This window comes from Leucopleurus acutus (genome assembly GCF_964270905.1).
Source record: "Leucopleurus acutus genome assembly, chromosome: 16".
Lineage (NCBI taxonomy): Eukaryota > Metazoa > Chordata > Mammalia > Artiodactyla > Delphinidae > Leucopleurus > Leucopleurus acutus.
Window position 1 is genome coordinate 31,373,473 of NC_139158.1, and position 17,844 is coordinate 31,391,316.

The 17,844-nt window shown below is 50.9% G+C and overlaps 1 protein-coding gene across 1 annotated transcript in view; it reads left to right on the top strand.

The window, feature by feature from the left end:
- Positions 1-5,422: 5,422 nt before the first annotated feature.
- USP7 (ubiquitin specific peptidase 7) overlaps positions 5,423-17,844 on the top strand; it is a 56,335-nt gene continuing 43,913 nt past the window's right edge. The window contains exon 1 of the mRNA XM_082857890.1: positions 5,423-5,545. Coding sequence (XP_082714016.1) covers positions 5,467-5,545 — 79 coding nt within the window. The 5' untranslated portion in view covers positions 5,423-5,466. The remainder of the gene's footprint in view (positions 5,546-17,844) is intronic.

Here is a 17,844-nt window from a genome sequence, read left to right on the forward strand (position 1 = left end):
CCCACATGCCGCGGAGCAACTAGGCCCATGCACCACAACTACTGAGCCTGTGCTCTAGGGCCTGTGAGCCACAACTACTGAAGTCACTGAAGAGAAGCCACCACAATGAGAAGCCTGCGCAAAGCAACGAAGACCCAATGCAGCCAAAAATAAACAAATAAATAAATAAATTTATATAAAAAAGAAATAGTGCCCTAAATCCTCTTGCCCTTTGGAGTTCTCTAACAGATCCTTTGAGGCATCTTGGCATTAAACCTCCCAGGAAGTAGGCATTACGCAGCTGATACACTTCTGCAGAGTTCTTCCCCAAGTACCCCTTCTGTGTGCAAATGGTTGTTTTTTTAATTAATTAATTAATTAATTTTGGCAGCATTGGGTCTTTGTTGCTGCACACGGGCTTTCTTTAGTTGCGTCGAGCGGGGGCTACTCTTCGTTGTGGTGCGCAGGCTTCTCATTGCGGTGGCTTCTCTTGTTGCAAAGCATGGGCTCTAGGCGCGCAGGCTTCAGTAGTTGTGGCTCGCGGGCTCTAGAGCGCAGGCTCTGTAGTTGTGTTGCGCAGGCTTATTTGCTCCGGGGCATGTGGGATCTTCCCGGACCAGGGCTCGAACCCATGTCCCCTGCATTGGCAGGCGGATTCTTAACCACTGCGCCACCAGGGAAGCCCGCAAATGGGTTTTATAATTCCACCAGGGGAAGAAGAAAACAGGCTAGCACAACCCTCTGGAATAATTGAGTCTGGGCCTTCTTGGTAGGCCTCAAAGTGCACTGGTCTTGCCCTTTTTTCTGGGCACCTGGCTTGAGGGATCCTAGTTCCCCCACCAGGGATTGAACCCCGGGCCCTCGGCAGTGAAAGCACGGAGTCACAACCACTGGACCACCAGGGGATTCCCGGTCTTGCTTTTCTAGTAGCCATGGTGGCCTAGGAATAACTTCTCCACCTGTCATCTACTACTCCTTGAAAGATGGGCAAGGCAGGAAAAGAGAAAATAAGTGCTGTTATTGAATCCCTATGAAAATCCATCTGAGAAGCCTTTAAAGCACGCAGGCACTCTTTTCTACCTTTATATCCCAGACAGCCCCTAGCTCCTAGCAAGCAGTTAGCATCAGCTGAGGTGAAAGCGTTCATTCAACCTTTATTGAGCATCTGCTATGTGCCAGGCACTGTGCTAGGTGCTGAGGACAGAACTGTGAGAAAGACAGTTTCTCTCATCAAGATGCTTGTAGGAGGGGACACATTAGTTATGCATGTTCATTTTTTATTGCTGTGCAATAAGTTATCACAAACTTAGAGGTGGAAAACAGCACCCATGTATGATCTCATAGTTTTGTAGATCAGAAGACCAGGCCAGCTCCAATGGGCTCTCCTCTTGGGCTTCACCAGGCCAAAGCCAAGGGGTGGGCTCTCTGACAGCTCCAGGGAAGGGCCACCTCATTCAGACTGGCAGAATTTAGTTTTGAGGCCCCCGTTTTCAGGCTGGTGGCTGGGAATCCCCCCTTAGCCTGTTGGGGCTACTCTCAGATCCTTCCACGTGGCTCCCTACATCCCAATAACAGAGAACCTCCTCTCATCTGTCACATCTCTGCCTTCCTCTTCTGCCACCAGAGAAAACTCTGCTATTAAAAGACCAATATGATTAGGTTGGGCCAAACCAGATGGTCTCTCTACTTAAACTCGACTGATTACCAACCTTAATTTCATCAGCGTAATAGAATGCAATCGTAGGAGTAGGATCTAGGTTGAAGGTCCCTTGCAGAACTCTGCATACTATGCTATGTAAACAGTTATTCAAAATGTGGTCCAGTGGTTAGGACCCGGGACTTTCACTGCCGAGGGCCGAGGTTTGATCCCTAGTCCGGGAACTGAGATCCCACAAGCTGCACTGAGAGAGAGAAAGAAAGAAAGAGAGAGAGGGAGAAAGAGAAAGAAAGAAAAAGAAAAGAAACTAAATGAAAGAGAAAGAAAATGCTGGTAAGTACTATGAAAAAGTAAACCAGGTCCCAGGATGGAGTGACTGGGTGGATGGGTGAGGGGCCTATACTTGAGACAGTCTGCTTTGCTGGTCCCTCTTTGTATCAGCCTCTGACTATGGCCCAAATCTGCTCTATCCCCACCTCCCTAGGTGGCCTCCAGGCTCTCATACCATCTCCACACATCTTTACCTCTAGCCCAGACTCCTGTTGAACTAACTCCTTACCACCTCTGTATGGATAATGTCTAACAGGCATCTCAAATGTAATACAGTCCAAAAAAAGCAAAAATACAAATAAAAACAACAAACTCCCCAAAATGAAGCCAAAAGAAACTTACTCTTAATTTTACTTCCAAACCTGTGCCGCCCCCAGACTTCTCCCCCATGTTAGTAACTGGCACCATCATTCACCCAGTTGCTCAAGCCAGAAATCTGAGAGCGATGCTTGATTCTTCTCTCTTCCCTCCCACTCAGTTCCAGGCTCTCAGCAATTTGACCTGCCTACATACTAACCCGTTTGCTCCATCTCCACCCCCAACCCCACCCCCAGTCCATCTCCAACTCTCATCTAGAGTATGAACAGCTTCCACTCTGGTCTTCCTCACTCATTCTCATCTTTTAAAAAGAATTAGTTGGCGACTTCCCTGGTGGCGCAGTGGTTAAGAATCCGCCTGCCAATGCAGGGGACACGGGTTTGAGCCCTGGTCCGGGAAGATCCCATATGCCACAGAGCAACTAAGCCCGTGTACCACAACTACTGAACCTGAGCTCCAGGGCCTGCGCGCCACAACTGCTGAGCCCGCGTGCCACAAGTACTGAAGCCCGTGCGCCTACAGCCTGTGCTCCGCAACAAGAGAAGCCACCGCAATGAGAACCCTGTGCACAGCAATGAAGAGTAGCCCCCACTGACCACAACTAGAGAAAGCCCGCGCACAACAATGAAGACCCAATGCAGCCAAAATTAAAAAAATTAATAATTTATAAAAAAGCAAAACAAAACAAATTAATTGTATTGAGATCTGACACATACCACGTAATTTACCCATTTAAAGTGCACAGTTCAATAGTTTTTAGTATATACGCCGAGTTGTGCAACATCACCAGAATCAGATTTAGGATATTTTCATCACCCCCAAAAGAAATCCTGTACTTACTAGCAGTCACTCCCAAACCCTTAACCGTCCAGTCCTTAATCTATCTCACATCTCTATAGGTTGATTTTCCTGTTCTGGACATTTCATGTAACTGGAATCATACACTATAAGATCTTTTTTGTCTGGCTTCTTTTACTCAGCACAGTGTTTTCAAGCCTCATCCATTCTTCATTGCCAAACAGTATTTTATTGTATTGGGTGTACAACATTTAATTTATCCATCGTGCGAGGTATTCTTTTTACTCTTATTCTTTTTAATTCCCTGGTTGGTTTTGAACCTAGTGATGAAGATAAGGTTGGCCAGTGTGGAACCCGATAGGCACCTTTATCACTCCCTGCCACCCCTTCCTTTGCCAGAGCAGTCCTTTCTGCCCTCCCCCAAGTCTCTAGAGAGCTGGAGAGAAGGATTCTTTTGCATCTGAGAACTGTTCATTAGCATTTGTGAGAATCTGTGTGAATAACAACACCTCTTCAGAATCTGGGGGTGACCCAGGGGCTGGGATTGATTCCTGGTGAAGTAGCTCCTTCCCTCTTGTCTGCTCACTGCTTTGGTCCAGCAAGAAATTCACTGGGGGGAAACATTTAAGTGTATGAAATGCTGGGGGGGGGGGGGGGCGGAAGGGAGCGGAATCATAGTCACACTTGAATCATACATTCATTCAACAAATACGTATTGAGTACTTGCTATGTCCCAGGCATCTGGGATACCACAGTGCACAAAACATTCTTTTCTGGACGGGGAGACAGACAGTGAATAAAGTGGAGAAAACTGGAGAAAACTGCAGGGACAGGAGATAGGGAGATAGAAAGTGGGATACGAATCACAATTTCTTGGTCATTTGGGGGCAAAATTATATTCTCCCTTGAGACGGTCACTTAGAGGTGCACCTATGTAGAGATGTGTATCCTTTCCTTCCATTCTCTTCTTTATCCACATTGCCTTGGTTCTCATCAAAAAGTTGAGACCCCAATCACCGGTCTCTCAAGGATCGGGAATGAGGGAGGCCCTGGGTGAAGGATCTTAGCCAGACTGGGCTGGTATGAAGGGGATAAATTAATGCCAAAGGAAGAGCTATTTGGGTTGGTTTTGAGGGACCAAAACCTGTTTTCTGGTTTGGGCTATAGTGAGAAAAGAAGTTCTCGTACGAGAGGTAGTGGGTGAATAAATTACAGATCTATTAAAGGGGGTAAATAACAGTGCCAGCAAGTGCTGATCCGCGCTGGCCGCTCGCTCCGATCCGGGCCTTCTTCTCCGGAGTCCACGGGCGATATCAGCTACCGGCCCGAGGTCACCCGTCTGCGGGCAGGGTTTCTGCCCCTACCACTGGCGGCCGCAGGGGCTTTCTGGGTGACCAAATGCCCGGGATGGGGCATTTCCCGGGCCACTCGCCCCCTAGGGCTGGGGCACCCAGTCGCCCACATCGGAGCGCCCCCGGGCCCGGCCGCGAGGCTCCGGGCGGGCACCGAGGACGGGCACCCGGCGAGAGGCCGAGGCGGGCCGGGAGAGGGGCACGGGGGGCGCGGCGCTGCGGGCCGCGGGCGGGCAGGCGGGCGGACCCAGGAGGCGGTGGCGGCGGCGGCGGTGGGCGGGGCGCTCCCTGCTCCGCCTCCCCGCACCGCCTTCCCGCTCCCGCTCCGCCCTCCGGCTCGGCGCCTGCCCGCCTGCTCCCTGCGCCGCCCGCCCGCTCTCCTCGCTTGCTCGCTCGCTCTCGGGCCCCCCATGCGGATGTGACACTTCACGCCGCCGCCATTTTGAGAGCGAGCCGAGTCGAGCCGGCGGGCGCCGCGTCCGCTGCCGGAGCCCCAACGACGACGCCGAGGAGGCGGAGGCCGCAGCGCCTGGAGCGCGGCCGGCCCGTCGCCCGCCCGCGCCGCCGCCGCTCCCGTCGGCCCCAGGCCCCGCAGGCCCTCCGCGGCCGGCCAGGCCTCCAGCCCGCCGCGCCCGGCCCGAGGCGGGGCTGACTCCGCGGCCCCCGCCCGGCCGCCCTCCGCCCCCGGCCGGCCCGCGGCCCCGCAGCCCCGGCCCCGGCGGCGGGAGGCGGGCCCCGCGGCGGCGGCGGCGGCGGCGGCGGCCGCAGCGAGCGACGAGGCCGCCCGGCCCGGCCCGCCGGCCGCCCGCCCGCCTCGGCGCCGAGATTGGGCGAATCGCGAGCAAGTACGTGCGCGTCTCCCTGCCGCCGCCGCCCGCCGCGGGCCGCCCCGGGGCCGCCGCCGCCGACGACGCGCGGGAGGAGGAGGAGGCCGCCCCGCCGCCGCCGCCGCCGCCGCCGCCCCGGCTCGCCGCCGCCGCCCGCCCGCAGCCCCGGCCCCCGGCCGCAGGCGAGGCCCAGGCCGCGGCCGACATGAACCACCAGCAGCAGCAGCAGCAGCAGAAAGCGGGCGAGCAGCAGCTGAGCGAGCCCGAGGACATGGAGATGGAAGGTGAGGCCCGGGGGCCGGCCGCGGCGGGGCCGGGGGGCGCCTTCCATTGTGGCCGGGGGGAGCCGCGGGAGCCACGCGAGGGGCTCGCCATCTTTAACCAGGCCCCGGGCGGCCGCGGGCCTCGGCCTGGCCGGCCCGACTCGGCCGGCCCGGGCCGGGCGAGGCTGCACAGTCATGCCGGGCCCGCGGGCTGGGGGCGGCCGGTGGTCCCCCGCCCGGCGCATTGTCCGGCCCGCGGGACACGGGCGGCCTCGTCGGCACAAAGCGCCCGGAGCCCGGAGTTGTAAATTAGAGCGCTCCGGCGGGAGGGATGCGGGCGTTTGCGGACTGCTGGCGGCCGCTGCGCGCCCGGGTTGGGGAGCCGGGCTCCGGGGACCGTCTCCCCGTTCGGACGTCGCGGGGTCCTGGCTCTGGCCGGTAAAGTCGGGGAACCGGAGACCTCCTTGGGCTCGGGGCTCGCCCGCACCTGCTCCCGCGCGCTCCCCGGCAGAGCCCACCGGGGCTTCGAAGCGGACCCCGAGATCGTTCCATAACAGCACTTGCTGGCGTCGGGCTTCATTTGGAAACACCTGCAAGGGGCGCAGATGTTCTCAGCCTTTGGACGGGCCCAGAGTCCGGAGTCAGGCGCTCTTCGTTTCTGAGTTAGCTGTATTTCGGGGAGTTTGGCTGTGTGCGGTGCAGTCAGCCTCCGGCCAGGTGTGTGTTTGAAACTACGTGAAAGCCGCCGCCCTCCCCCCCCCACCCCGCCCCACGACTACCTATCTCTAAATCCACCCTGACTCCAGAGGTAACTTAATTTTCTGCCCATGTGCCAGCAGTTTTCCAGGGTATCCTGCTTTGAGATATAAGGCCATGGTAATAGAGGTTTGATGCAGAGGCACTGAGCGCGGAAGGGTCTTGGGCTTACCTACCTCAAGAGGACTTGGTAGTTGGAAGGCATCTTTTATTTCTCGTGGCCCCAAGTACTTAAAAGGGCAAAGTCTAAGGAGTCTTAAAAGAGTCCTTACCTATTTCGAGGGGGACGGACAGGCAGGAGTCAAAAGAGTGCCCCTGAATGAACGGGACATTGAATGTTCTGTTCTTGTTTTGCTTTTAGCCAGAGATCTTGGGGTGTGGAAATGAATGGGGGTGCTAAGGAAGCTCAGGTGAAGCAGCATTTGTCCTGTGGGGTGGCTGCACGTGTGGGGTGCTACATCCTGGTTGGTGGGAACTCTTACCATGACTGGTACTCCCCTGTGAGTAACGTACTGCCAACAGTTGGATGTGCTCTGAAAAAAATGGCCTGCAAGGTGGCAAAAGGCGAAGTGGTGGAGATGCCTGTGGAAGGCACTTCCCGCTGGTACTTCAGTGGCCAGTAATGGGGTCAGGAGAACCCAGTCCATGCCAAGGACCAGGCTGTCCGTCTCACTTGGCCCCAGAAAGGCAATAACTTCGTCGAGTTTTTGTCACGTGTCATTAAACAATTAGCTGAAGGAATACATTGCTGAGAGAATTATGTATATTCCTTTTAATGCCTCGTAAAAAGGGATTGCTTTTCAATTTCCTTTTCAAGTTATCCCCCAGTCGAGACAAAAATCCACTAGTGTTAGCATATCCGTGTCCCACTTATGTTGTCTTAGCACTTTTTAAGCGTTTTGAACACAGGTGAGAGCTGATCAGCATGGGCCCCAGTGCATAGTGTATTTCTGGTACAGAACTGGGTGTCAGGGGAAATAGTCGTGTCCACAAGTTTCAAGGGCTTTTCTATAAGACTAGAGAGTGTTGAGTGGAGGAAGAGTTTTCAGAAGTCATGCGTGCTTTCAAGACTACTTTTTTTTTCCTCAAGGAGTTTTGTTCTCATATCCAAGTTTTCGTTGGAAAAGTCGCCCGTAAAATCAGTAATCTGCAAATTTACTGGCGTCTCAAACTGAATGGTAAAGGTTGTAGTTTATTATTGCTGATTCCGTAAACTTCAGTCTTCTTCTGAGTGGGCCTCAGGTTCATTATCCAGAGGTACCTTGTCTTTGTAGGGCTTACGGTCGTCAGCACCCTGTGAGCAGCCGCAGGTGTGCAGTTTAGAGAGCTGCCCATGTCTTAGGCAGTCTCTTTCAGCCTTTCTTAGCCTTCCCACTCCGAAAATGTGGCGTTAGGTTTATACATTGTAGTTTAGGACCAGCAAGTGTGAAAATCCTTCCTATTAAAAAGCGAGAAGGGTGGGATTTAGTGACCATCAGCTCTGCGTGGCCTCGTCTGCCAGGCTCTGTGAGTGACTCTCGCCTGCTTGGTGTTCGCCTTGGTTCCTGTGGACTCAGCAGCTGGAAGCTGTCAGGGCTCCCTCTGATCAGCTTGAGGAAGGGAAGCTTTGTGGATGCGGAGCATTTGCCCGCCCCTCCTGGGCAGGGCAGTTTCGAAGGAGCCGGGGAGACTGGTTTGGTTGGCGGTTTTTTCCTACCGACGGGTCCGGTGTTAGTTTGCTCTCCTGCTCTGCTTTATAGGGGTCACATTTGCTTTTGACTGATCCCTGCACAGCCCTTGCACATCTGCTGGAGAATAACAGTGCTCAGGATCAGTTATATTAAAAATGTCTTGTTTTGAGCCGTTAGGAAAGTTATGAAGGGTGAAGGGCAGAGAGGGAAAAGATTGGGGGGGGGCGTGGGGTATGGTGGCAGTTCAGTGGGGTTGAGACCACATGCTTCCTTCCTGTGAGGCCCGTGCAGGTTTTCAGGTTGGGAGGCAAAAAGCACCATGGAGGTGGTGGCCTTTGTCGGCCTGGCCAGGAATAAATGTGCTCCACAGTTTATTCACTCTCTAACTCAGAGGCAGCGCAGGCCGAGGGGCTGCAGGAGGGACCTGCAGTGGCCTCTGCCCTCTCGGGTACTTGAGAGGTGATAATCTGGTTTGTTACGCCCCCCTCCAAATCAACAGGAAGTTTTCCCAAGGCCTGGCTTCTGCATAGGCGGGCTGGCACAAACGTCAATACCTTGATGTTTGTTCCTTGGTGTGGTTCTGCCGCCCGTGTGAGCAGTCTCTGTTTCAGAGTGTAATCTTTGAGACTAATGGGCACAGACAGTTTTGGTTGACTTTTGTACAACACTCAGACCACTGCTATCAGGACACCAAGCTGGGAGCAAATCAATGAGTTGTCTGCAGTTTCTGAAAAGAATTGATCACTGACTTCTGTGGTTTTTGTTTGGGGGGAAGCAGTGGTGGATTTCTTTTTCTTTCCAACTTGTGTGGGTAGATGGAGTTTCAAGTTACTTTTCTGCTAAAGCAGGTTTGGGAGTGGAAAGTGAGTTCTCTTGTACACGTGTGCCCAAATAAACTACACTTGGGCATTTTATTATATCTAAAACATGTTTGTTTTTCAAATAGCGCTGTAACAAGACAAAAATCAAATAATATGAGAATATTGATTTTCCTCTCACATTAGCTTTGGTTGGTAAAAGAACTCTACAAAGTGAGCATCAACTTGGAGAACCCAGAAAAGATAGAGACACATAGAAGAAATTAGGCCAAACTTAGAAACATCTGACTGATGTGAGCCTGTCAGGTTTTGATGGGACTGGAAGTTACTTTCCAGAAGGCATCCGCCCTCCTGATTCTTCCAGGCTGCTGATTTTGATTATCTGTAAACAAAAGATTGTTAACAGCACATATTGGAAAAAAAGTGTATACCTTCATCTTGTTTTTTGGGGGGTGGGGTGGGGGGGATCAGTTTTGTGGAAAGGAGGAAAGAAGCCACTGAGTTAACTCACGGTGGGGCAGTGTGGTCAGAGAATACAGGCTTAGCGCCAGGCCTGAGTCTGAACGTGGACTTCACCGTTTAATTGTTGTGTGACCTCATGCACATTGCTTAAGCTCTCAGTGCCTCAGTTTCTGCATCCTTGAAAAGGAGGTCTGTCGTATCCTGCAAGGATGTTGTGAGGGTGGAAACACAAAGCATGTGTGAAGTGCTGGGCACAGAGATAGGGGCATCAGTGTTCACTCATGGTGTTGTGATGGTAAAAGGGTTACACCTGAGGCAGGGATGGGCACAGGTTAATCAAGCATGGCGCACACAGGTGGGGCAAGTTGACTTTCCTGGTTCTACGGTAATTATATCCTGACTTGGATTGGGAAGAAAACTGACCAGCCTCAATCTAAGCAGCATTGTTTATGAAATCCTAGGCTTGATGTGCCTAAATAGCTATATAACGTTAATGCTATAATATTTTAAGAAAAATGTAGTGGATGATAGAGGAGTGGATAGTGGATTTGGTGCGTTGTTACACTGCTGCCGAAGCCTGGTTAGCTCAGTGGCCTTCGTGATGAGAGTATTCTTGCTCTTGCACTAGTGTTAGAGCATCTAGTAATGAATTTGATGAGGTTGCCAATCAGGTTGTAGCAGGGAAGCCAGGTTACACGAACCTCCAGACTTTGGGAGTCGGCCCTGAATTCTTGTCTCTAAATCCCACATCCTGTTACCAAAAGCCCTTTCGGTTTTCCATCCACCACCCTAAACCAGGCGGCCCCTGTTGCCTCATGCTGGAATTTTGCAGTAGCCTTCTTACTGGTCTCTGCTTCCACTCTTCCTGGACCCCACACAGCTGTCTTTTCACTGCCCTGCTTATTAGAAGGACTCAGGTGTGCTGCCTTCCTCATGCAGGTAGATGGGTAGTCGCACAGCCCAGCCTCTGCTCTCAGGATCCTCAGTCAGCCTGCTTTGTGCTTCAGGCTCTGAGTGCACACACACTTGCACTGCATGACGTGCAACTCTGGCTTTTGGGCCCTGTACTTGCACAGGTAGTGTCTCCTTCTCCTTGAATGCAGACAGGACAAGAGACCCCAGGAAAGTGATTCAGATGCCACCTTTTCCCTAAACTTTTCTGGTGGTCTCAGCCACTTGCCTTGCATAAGAGCCATGTCTTGCCCCATGAGCTACTTGTGAGGTTGCTCTTCTGTACTCATCTTCCTCACCGCTGGACTGTTTGTCCATCTGAAGATACCCATCTTATGTTCCTTTTTTGTTAAATGTGTTTGTGGGAGACACTCATTCAGGAAACAGCAATTTTAAGGCAAAACAGTAGTACAGGAGATGGCTGGCTGGCAGGGTGGTGTGTGAAAGAGAATGCCAAAGCCATAAACCAATATTGCTTTGATAGCTGCTAATTCAGTTTTATTGCCTTTAACGTAAGTTGCTTGAAGTGGCATTTTTGATCCTTTTGCAAGGAAAATCTCCTTTTCCAGACAAGGGTATTGATGGACCTTATTGAAGTTTTCTATTGAGTATTTTAAAATTTGTTACTGTTTCTGGTTTTTTGCATGGGTAGTATGTAGCCTGGGTACTTCTACTTGATTTCCAAGGCAAAGGAATTTTACTCTGGGGACCGAGTTGTAACAAGGTATTTCTTGACATGTACTGTGACGGTTAAATGTTCAAATGTCACCTGCTTCAGAAACTTCTTGTTCTGAACTAATTTGGACTTAGGCAAGTTGGAGGAAGCAGGATTTTTAAGTGTCTTGCGTAGGCAAGAAAGTCAAGTTATGCCATTTTGGTAGTAACTTAACACATGGCTTGGCCAATGAGAAGTCAGATGTGTTGAAATTCTCTTGAAGAGAAGCAGGCCTACTTCTGAGCATTGGTGATTTAAACTTGGAAGTTGGACATGGAGGTAGTTAGAAAGTTTGTTGTGTAGGGAAATACACTGACCCGGACTAGAGTGAATGCTTCCAGAACTTAATGATGACACTAGTGTGAGCTAGCAAGAACCAGGGAGTAGGGAGGCGGAGGGGCCTCGGTGGGGCACGCCTTAGGGAGTAGTGTCACTGTCTTTGGTGTTGGGCAGAGCAGAGCACTCCAGGGGGTGACGAGACCGGAGGGCTCATTGACTGTGCGGCTGGGCCCTCGCTGGGCTGAGCACGTGCTGTGTTGTCACCAGCTCGGCTGGGACCACTGTTGTGTGGGCACAGCTGTTAATATTCTCAGAGATGCCCAGGTGTCCTTCCAAGGAGCCCACGTCATCTGCTCAACCTGGGGTTTATCTTAACAAATGTGAGTACTGTATCAGAGTCTCAAGGTGGTGGTCCTCCCTTCTTTTTAGGTCATTTGAGAATCTGCAGGATAAAGAGCAGGAGGTTCCCTTCTGTGACCACAACAGTTCCACGTGATTTTCCTGCCTGGCATAGAATATTCGAAACCCAGGCCCTCCCTGGGTTCTGATTCCATGCTAGTGACTAATTGGTTTCCCTGACATCCTGATACTGGGAGGGCAGTGTCCTGTATGAGGTACCAGCCCCCAGAATATTGACCAGAGGAAGGTCTAGCTCTTGCAATAAGTTGTTGAGCTGGCCTCTGCTTTGGAAAGGGGCTGTATGAGATTGTTGGGGTGACCTGTAATGCAGAGTGTGATCACACCCAGGGTGTGGCCACCAGTGTCTGGGTAGTGATCTGACTTCTTGGCTCCCTCCTGCCCCCCCCCCCCCATGGTACTTTCAGAAAGAGTTGAGGGGGCTTTTCTCTAGGGTATAGGCTGAGAAAACTAACCTTACTCACCTGGAGTTGCAAGTGCATTTTGTCAATATGACTTTGGGGAATAAATTACATTTCAAGGCCCTTAATTGACCCTGTGCAATTGCTGTTTTCAAGTAAGGACATGTAATGCTCCTTAGCCTGTTTGCATGGTTAGAGAGTCCAACTCCTCCTTGTAAATAATGTGGGGCAGGTAATTTTTTTTTAATTGAAGTGTAGTTGATGGGTAGGTAATCTTGAAGTGCTTGATTCTTAGAGTTGGTAGTTTATGTCAGCTAGGAGGAGAAATTATTCAGTCAAACAAAGTGTGTGTGAATTGGTTAAAAACATTCCTCAATCCCTATTGCTGTTTTATAACCATCATAGATGGGCACGGAAGAATACCCTCCCAAGAGTCTCAGCCTTTTCCTCTTCTGTCTTTAGCTTGTTAAGGACAAGAGGGAGAACAGATAGGGGCTGGAATGCCTGACCTGCAGAAAGTCCAAAGAAGTAGCTGGTGGAGTGAGGTTGCTGAGCTCGAACCCTAACCCAGCTCCCAGTGGTGGCCAAGCGGCGGCTTCTGATCTGTGTGATATCCTGCCTGTGCTAGCCAGAGGACTCCTTCATTCTCTAAAGCACTCCAGGTCTCCTGCTGCTACCCATGAGGACAAACTGAGTCTCTTTTCCTACTGAGACCTGGATTGCTTGAGAATGCCAGCTCGTATTCTTATGGGGGCAGAGGAGAAGACATGTGGGGTAGGAGGATGCTTAAGGGTTTAACCTGCAGTGTGCAGTAAGGTAGCCACCAGCCACATGGTGGCAATCACATTCCTTAACTGACTAGCCACGTTTCAAGTATTCAGTCGCCACCCGTGACCAGTGGCCATCACATTGGACAAGCAGGTACAGCACATGTCCGACAGGGCAGAGAGTGTTAGTGGCCAGAGTTCACCGAAACAGTCTGGTTGGATCCTTAGCTAGAGGGTGTTTCTGGTAGCATTAGTGTCACATTGGATGTTGGAAAGATACAGTGTGTCCTGGAAAAGCTAAATTAAAATGAGTGAATAAATAGTTCCTGGGCAAACGCTACAGAGCAGGCTTTCTTCGGTTATTTGTGGTGAAGAACCAGTTTTGTTTTTTTTTTTAATTTCCAGTCTGTTGTGGACAATTTCTTTCTGTATTTTGTAGACATGCAGTGTAAACAAATTGTTTAAGAAATGAAATGAAATACACATACACAATGCAAGCCCCAGGTTGTTATTAAAGTCACATTTCAACAGTTATTGCTTAGAACAAACACGCAGGGAGGATTTGCAGAAACTGTACATGTTCATTGCAAGCGTGTATAGGCCATTAATACAAGGGGACGTGCTATTGCACTTGTAACTTTGTCATTCCACCATGGTAACTGAACAGTTTTGTGTGAAATATCAATTCCCCGTATTAAACCTTATTTGCACACTACTTTTTAAAGAAACAAATAATCTCGCTTCCTGCTTGGATGGATGGCATCCCTGCTCCTCATAGAGAATGTTTATCCAAGTCATTTCGATGTTCGTTTTACTAATATGCAAGTGAGTCCAGTGCTGCGGAGGTATACCCCTGAGATTGGGAGCCATCTTCCAGCAGTTTTCCAAAATGTATCCATAAACAGCTCCAACTCTATCCTATAAACTAACATCTAAATTATGTTTCGTTGAAAGAAATGGGTTCTGGGTCCTATTGACTTGGGTTGCAGTTAACCAGCTAACCCTAAACTCTTACAAACTGTAATGGGGTCCCGGGACACGTGACACCACACTCCAGTTTGACAGCGCACCCACTGGCCCAGGCTAGGGTGTTGCAGGAAGTCAGGTTGCTGCAAAGTCTCCCCGCTTGCTCTGTTTCGGTCAGGTCCGAAGAGGGCACCTGCTTGCAGGCTGTGTGCAGGCACCTTGGGCTTTGCCACCCCCGCCCCCTGCGTTCTCATCTGGATGTCCCCGAGCACCAGGCCTCATGGCTTGCTTCTGACTCCACTGTACCCTTGTGGCAGCAGAGCTGTACTTGCTGTGCACTCGCAGAGCCTGGTGCAGGGCTTCTGCTCACGAGATAGACATTTATGCAAACCCTCCCGACAGGCAGGTACAGGGCTGGCTGCCCCCAGCACGTGAGTGAAGGCTCTTGGTAAACATGTGCCAGGGAGGACTGTGATGGGGGGGGTGGGTACTGACCTACGGTGGGGAAGGGGGTGGGTCATCGGAGGCTTCACAGAGGAGGGGACACAGCTAAGTTTGAAAAGAGGGAGGGGTGGTGTGCTCAGAGGCAGGAGGTGTAGAACAGCATCATGGGCTTGGGATCTAGAGGGAGAGGATCTGTGGTCCCCAGAGCAATGGTCCACAGAGATGTCTGTCCTAATCCCTTGGAAGCCGTGACTATGTTACTTACCTGGCAGGGAACTTGGCAGGTGCGATTAAGTTCAGGATCCCTAGACGGGGAGATTATGCAGTGTTACTCAGGTGGACCCAGTGTAATCACAGGGTCCTTAACCCGTGAAAGAGGGAGGTTGGAGTGGCGTGATGTGAGAAGGCCATTGCTGGCATTGAAGATGAAGCTGGAAAAGGCCAGGAAGCAGATTTTCCCCTCGAACCTCCAGAAGGAGCCAGCCCTGCTGACACACTGATTTTCGCCCAGTGAGGCCCATTTTGGACTTGTGACCTCCAAAACTATAAAAGAATAAGTGTGTGGTGTTTAAGCCAGTAAGTTTGTGGTGATTTGTTCAGCAGCCAACAAAACTAATAATGATCCAAGAAGGTGCGTAAGAAGCAGTAGGTGGGTGTCCAGTAAACTGGCCTTGAACCTTAGAGAGCTGCATAGAGGCTGGGAGAGCTTGACAGCTACCCCTCCCTGGGCCAGGCCCCTGGACGTGAGGGCTGTGTCTGTATCAACTCATTGGCTCCTTACCACAACTCTGAAGTAGATGCAGCATCATCTCCATTTTATAGCTGAGTGAAACAAGGCGCTGAGCAAGTTAAATAACCTACCCAGGGTTGGTGGCAGTGGTGGGATTTGAACCCAAGCCATGTGGCTTCACAGAAATTTGCGTCTCATCATAGTCAGTGGACACTATTTGTCATGAAGACGTTGTTACTGCTTTTTTTTTTCCGGTACGCGGGCCTCTCACTGCTGTGGCCTCTCCCGCTGCGGAGCACAGGCTCCAGACGCGCAGGCTCAGCGGCCATGGCTCACGGGCCCAGCCACTCCGCGGCATGTGGGATCTTCCCGGACCGGGGCACGAACCCGTGTCCCCTGCATCAGCAGGCGGACTCTCAACCACTGCGCCACCAGGGAAGCCCTGTTACTGCTTTTTAATTTAAACTGCTGCCTTCTCCCGCGTTTCTTATCTCACCACCCCAAGTGGCAAAGCTGCAGTTGGGCTCCTCAGTCTGAAGATTTTTGTGTGGCTCACCACATGCTTTGAATATAGAAAGTAGCTCACTGCCGAAATCAGCCGGGGCCACCTTATACTTCAGCAAGTGGAATATGGTGGCAGAAGCAAAATAGATGTGTTTTTAAAGGTAGATGCCTCCCTTCTTTGAGAATCAGGTATTCAGTAATGTGATCCTAAGCTGAAATGAATCATCCCTAAAGCAAACCATTCAGGGCTCTGGGCATATGGAGAGATTTAAACTTGAGAAGGCTTGAGCCTTGTCTGCCAGGGCTCAGGGCGAAAGCATACTGCATTTCAGAGGGCCAAGTTCTGTGGAGCTACAGGGTCAGACCTCAAGGCACCTTGTCCACTCAGGTCCTCCTGTCACCTCACCCTCATGACCCTGCATCTGCACATGAGCAAACTGAGGCTCCTCCAAGCCACACAGATGGCACCAACCTGACTGTACCCCTGCTGTGTCTTGAAGTCCTGACCAGCTGCATTCCTCTCCTCCCTGTCGCCTGAATCATCTGTTTCTTTCTTAAGACAGCAGCTTCCACAAGGTGGAAGGAAAACAGGGTCGGAGGTGCCAGAGCCCGGGATTGCTCAGCTGGGCAGGGGTTGAAAGAAATGAGGTCCTAAGAGGCCAGCCAGTCTCCTCGCTTCACTGACTTCCAGCTAGTTGCGTGGTGGTGTTTCTGTGGCACACACAGAATATCTTCCTTCTGGGCCTCTTTCCCTGACAGTGAGTTTTAAAACATGAGATAGATTCATACATACAACTTTAACAAACTGCTAATGCATTCATCGCTGGGTTGGCGAAATTGAGACCTTCAAGCCAGTACATTTGGGGAGTCTAGAGAAGATGCAAATAAGTGAGGTAACTCTTGGGCATCCTAGTAGGGGGGACGACCCAGAATGCAAATGATCCGTAGAGGTGACTAGTTCAGCTTCAAGATGTGCGGTGGCCAGCCACACAGATTCGCACACGGTAAGGACAGGCGGTCCTGGTGGTGGCTGTGATGGTTGTGGGCTCCTGCAGGATGCCCAGGTCGTGGGGATTGTGATGTTACAGGCATGGTCCCTGGGAGCTGTCAAAAGTCTTCAGAATTATTCTCAAGTTGGTCATTAATTACCTTGAGGGCTGCGGGGAAGAGGGAAAATTAGTACTACAAATCTGCGAGTTTTCTGTTATAGCCAGTATTTCCTTGGGAATCAGAGGCTATTATTTGGAATTTCTATTTTGATGAAGTTAAAAGTCCTATACTTTTTAAGGCCCTTTGTTCTTAAAATACTGGTTTCATTTTGGGTATGTTATCAGAGAGCTCTTGGTCACATAATTTTGTTTTAGAGCAGAAAGCGACTATTCTACCCCCTACTCCACGGGCCAAGAAACCATGTCTCTGGGGGCTTGAAGTGATTTAAGTAAAATTAAGTAAACCCTCAGGTCCTACGTCTCACTAGCGCTATTTCAGGGGCTCCATAGCCACCTGTGGCTCGTGGCTTCCGTATTGGGCAGCGCAGCTGTAGACCTTCTCCATCATCACAGAAAGTTCTAGCGGCCAGTTGCTGCTCCAGACCCAGCCTGTGAACTGGGTTTAGCTTTGCCTTTCTAGAAGACCGCCTTGGAGAGGATTGTTCAGAATAACAGAAAACCAGGCATTTTCTTCTGTAAAAACCTGGGAAGACGGTTCCCCAAACTGGCTCAGCACAGCGCATACTTGGCCCTTCGCCTCAGATCGCTGCTTCAGGCCCTGGGCTGGGGGGTGGTTTACAGAGATGAAGAGGTGATAGGTGTCTTTGCAGAGGGAGAGTCAGCAGGATATAGATGGGTCAGGTGAACATGTAATTAATGCAGGATAGAAAGCGATGAATGCTGCGAGAGGTGCAGAGAGAGGGCTCTGGAAGTGAGGGAGAGCAATTATGTCTGGGGGCAGGGGAGCAGGAAGGCTCCTGAGTAGTACTGGCAGTGGCCGGAGCGGGTGGTTAGGATTTGAGTTCTGGGGGATTTGAGGTGAAAATGGCAGAGGTAAGGCCTTTGGGTAGATGAAAATAGAGGCCCCTCTCTGATTCCTGCCCATGTGCATGGATTGTAATGAACTGTGTTTCTTTGCTCTTCTCCCCTTTAGACTTTGAGGCCAGGGAGCATTCTATTCTCTACACCTTGAACAGCAGTTTCTACCAGATAATTGAACGCATTGCATTTTTATATTTTAGTTTCAGTAGGACTGGAACATGCCACCATGTTCAATGCCAAATAATCTTAATTTTACCTACTTTGGTAACCATTATAAAGGGTTAGATTTGCACCTGCCCTTCTATAAGTCTTTGTGGGAAAATGTTAGTAGTCACCATGCATTTTATTTGTGTTTATTATTTATTTTTTCTAGAAAAATTTTATTTTTGGCTGCATCAGGTCTTAGTTGC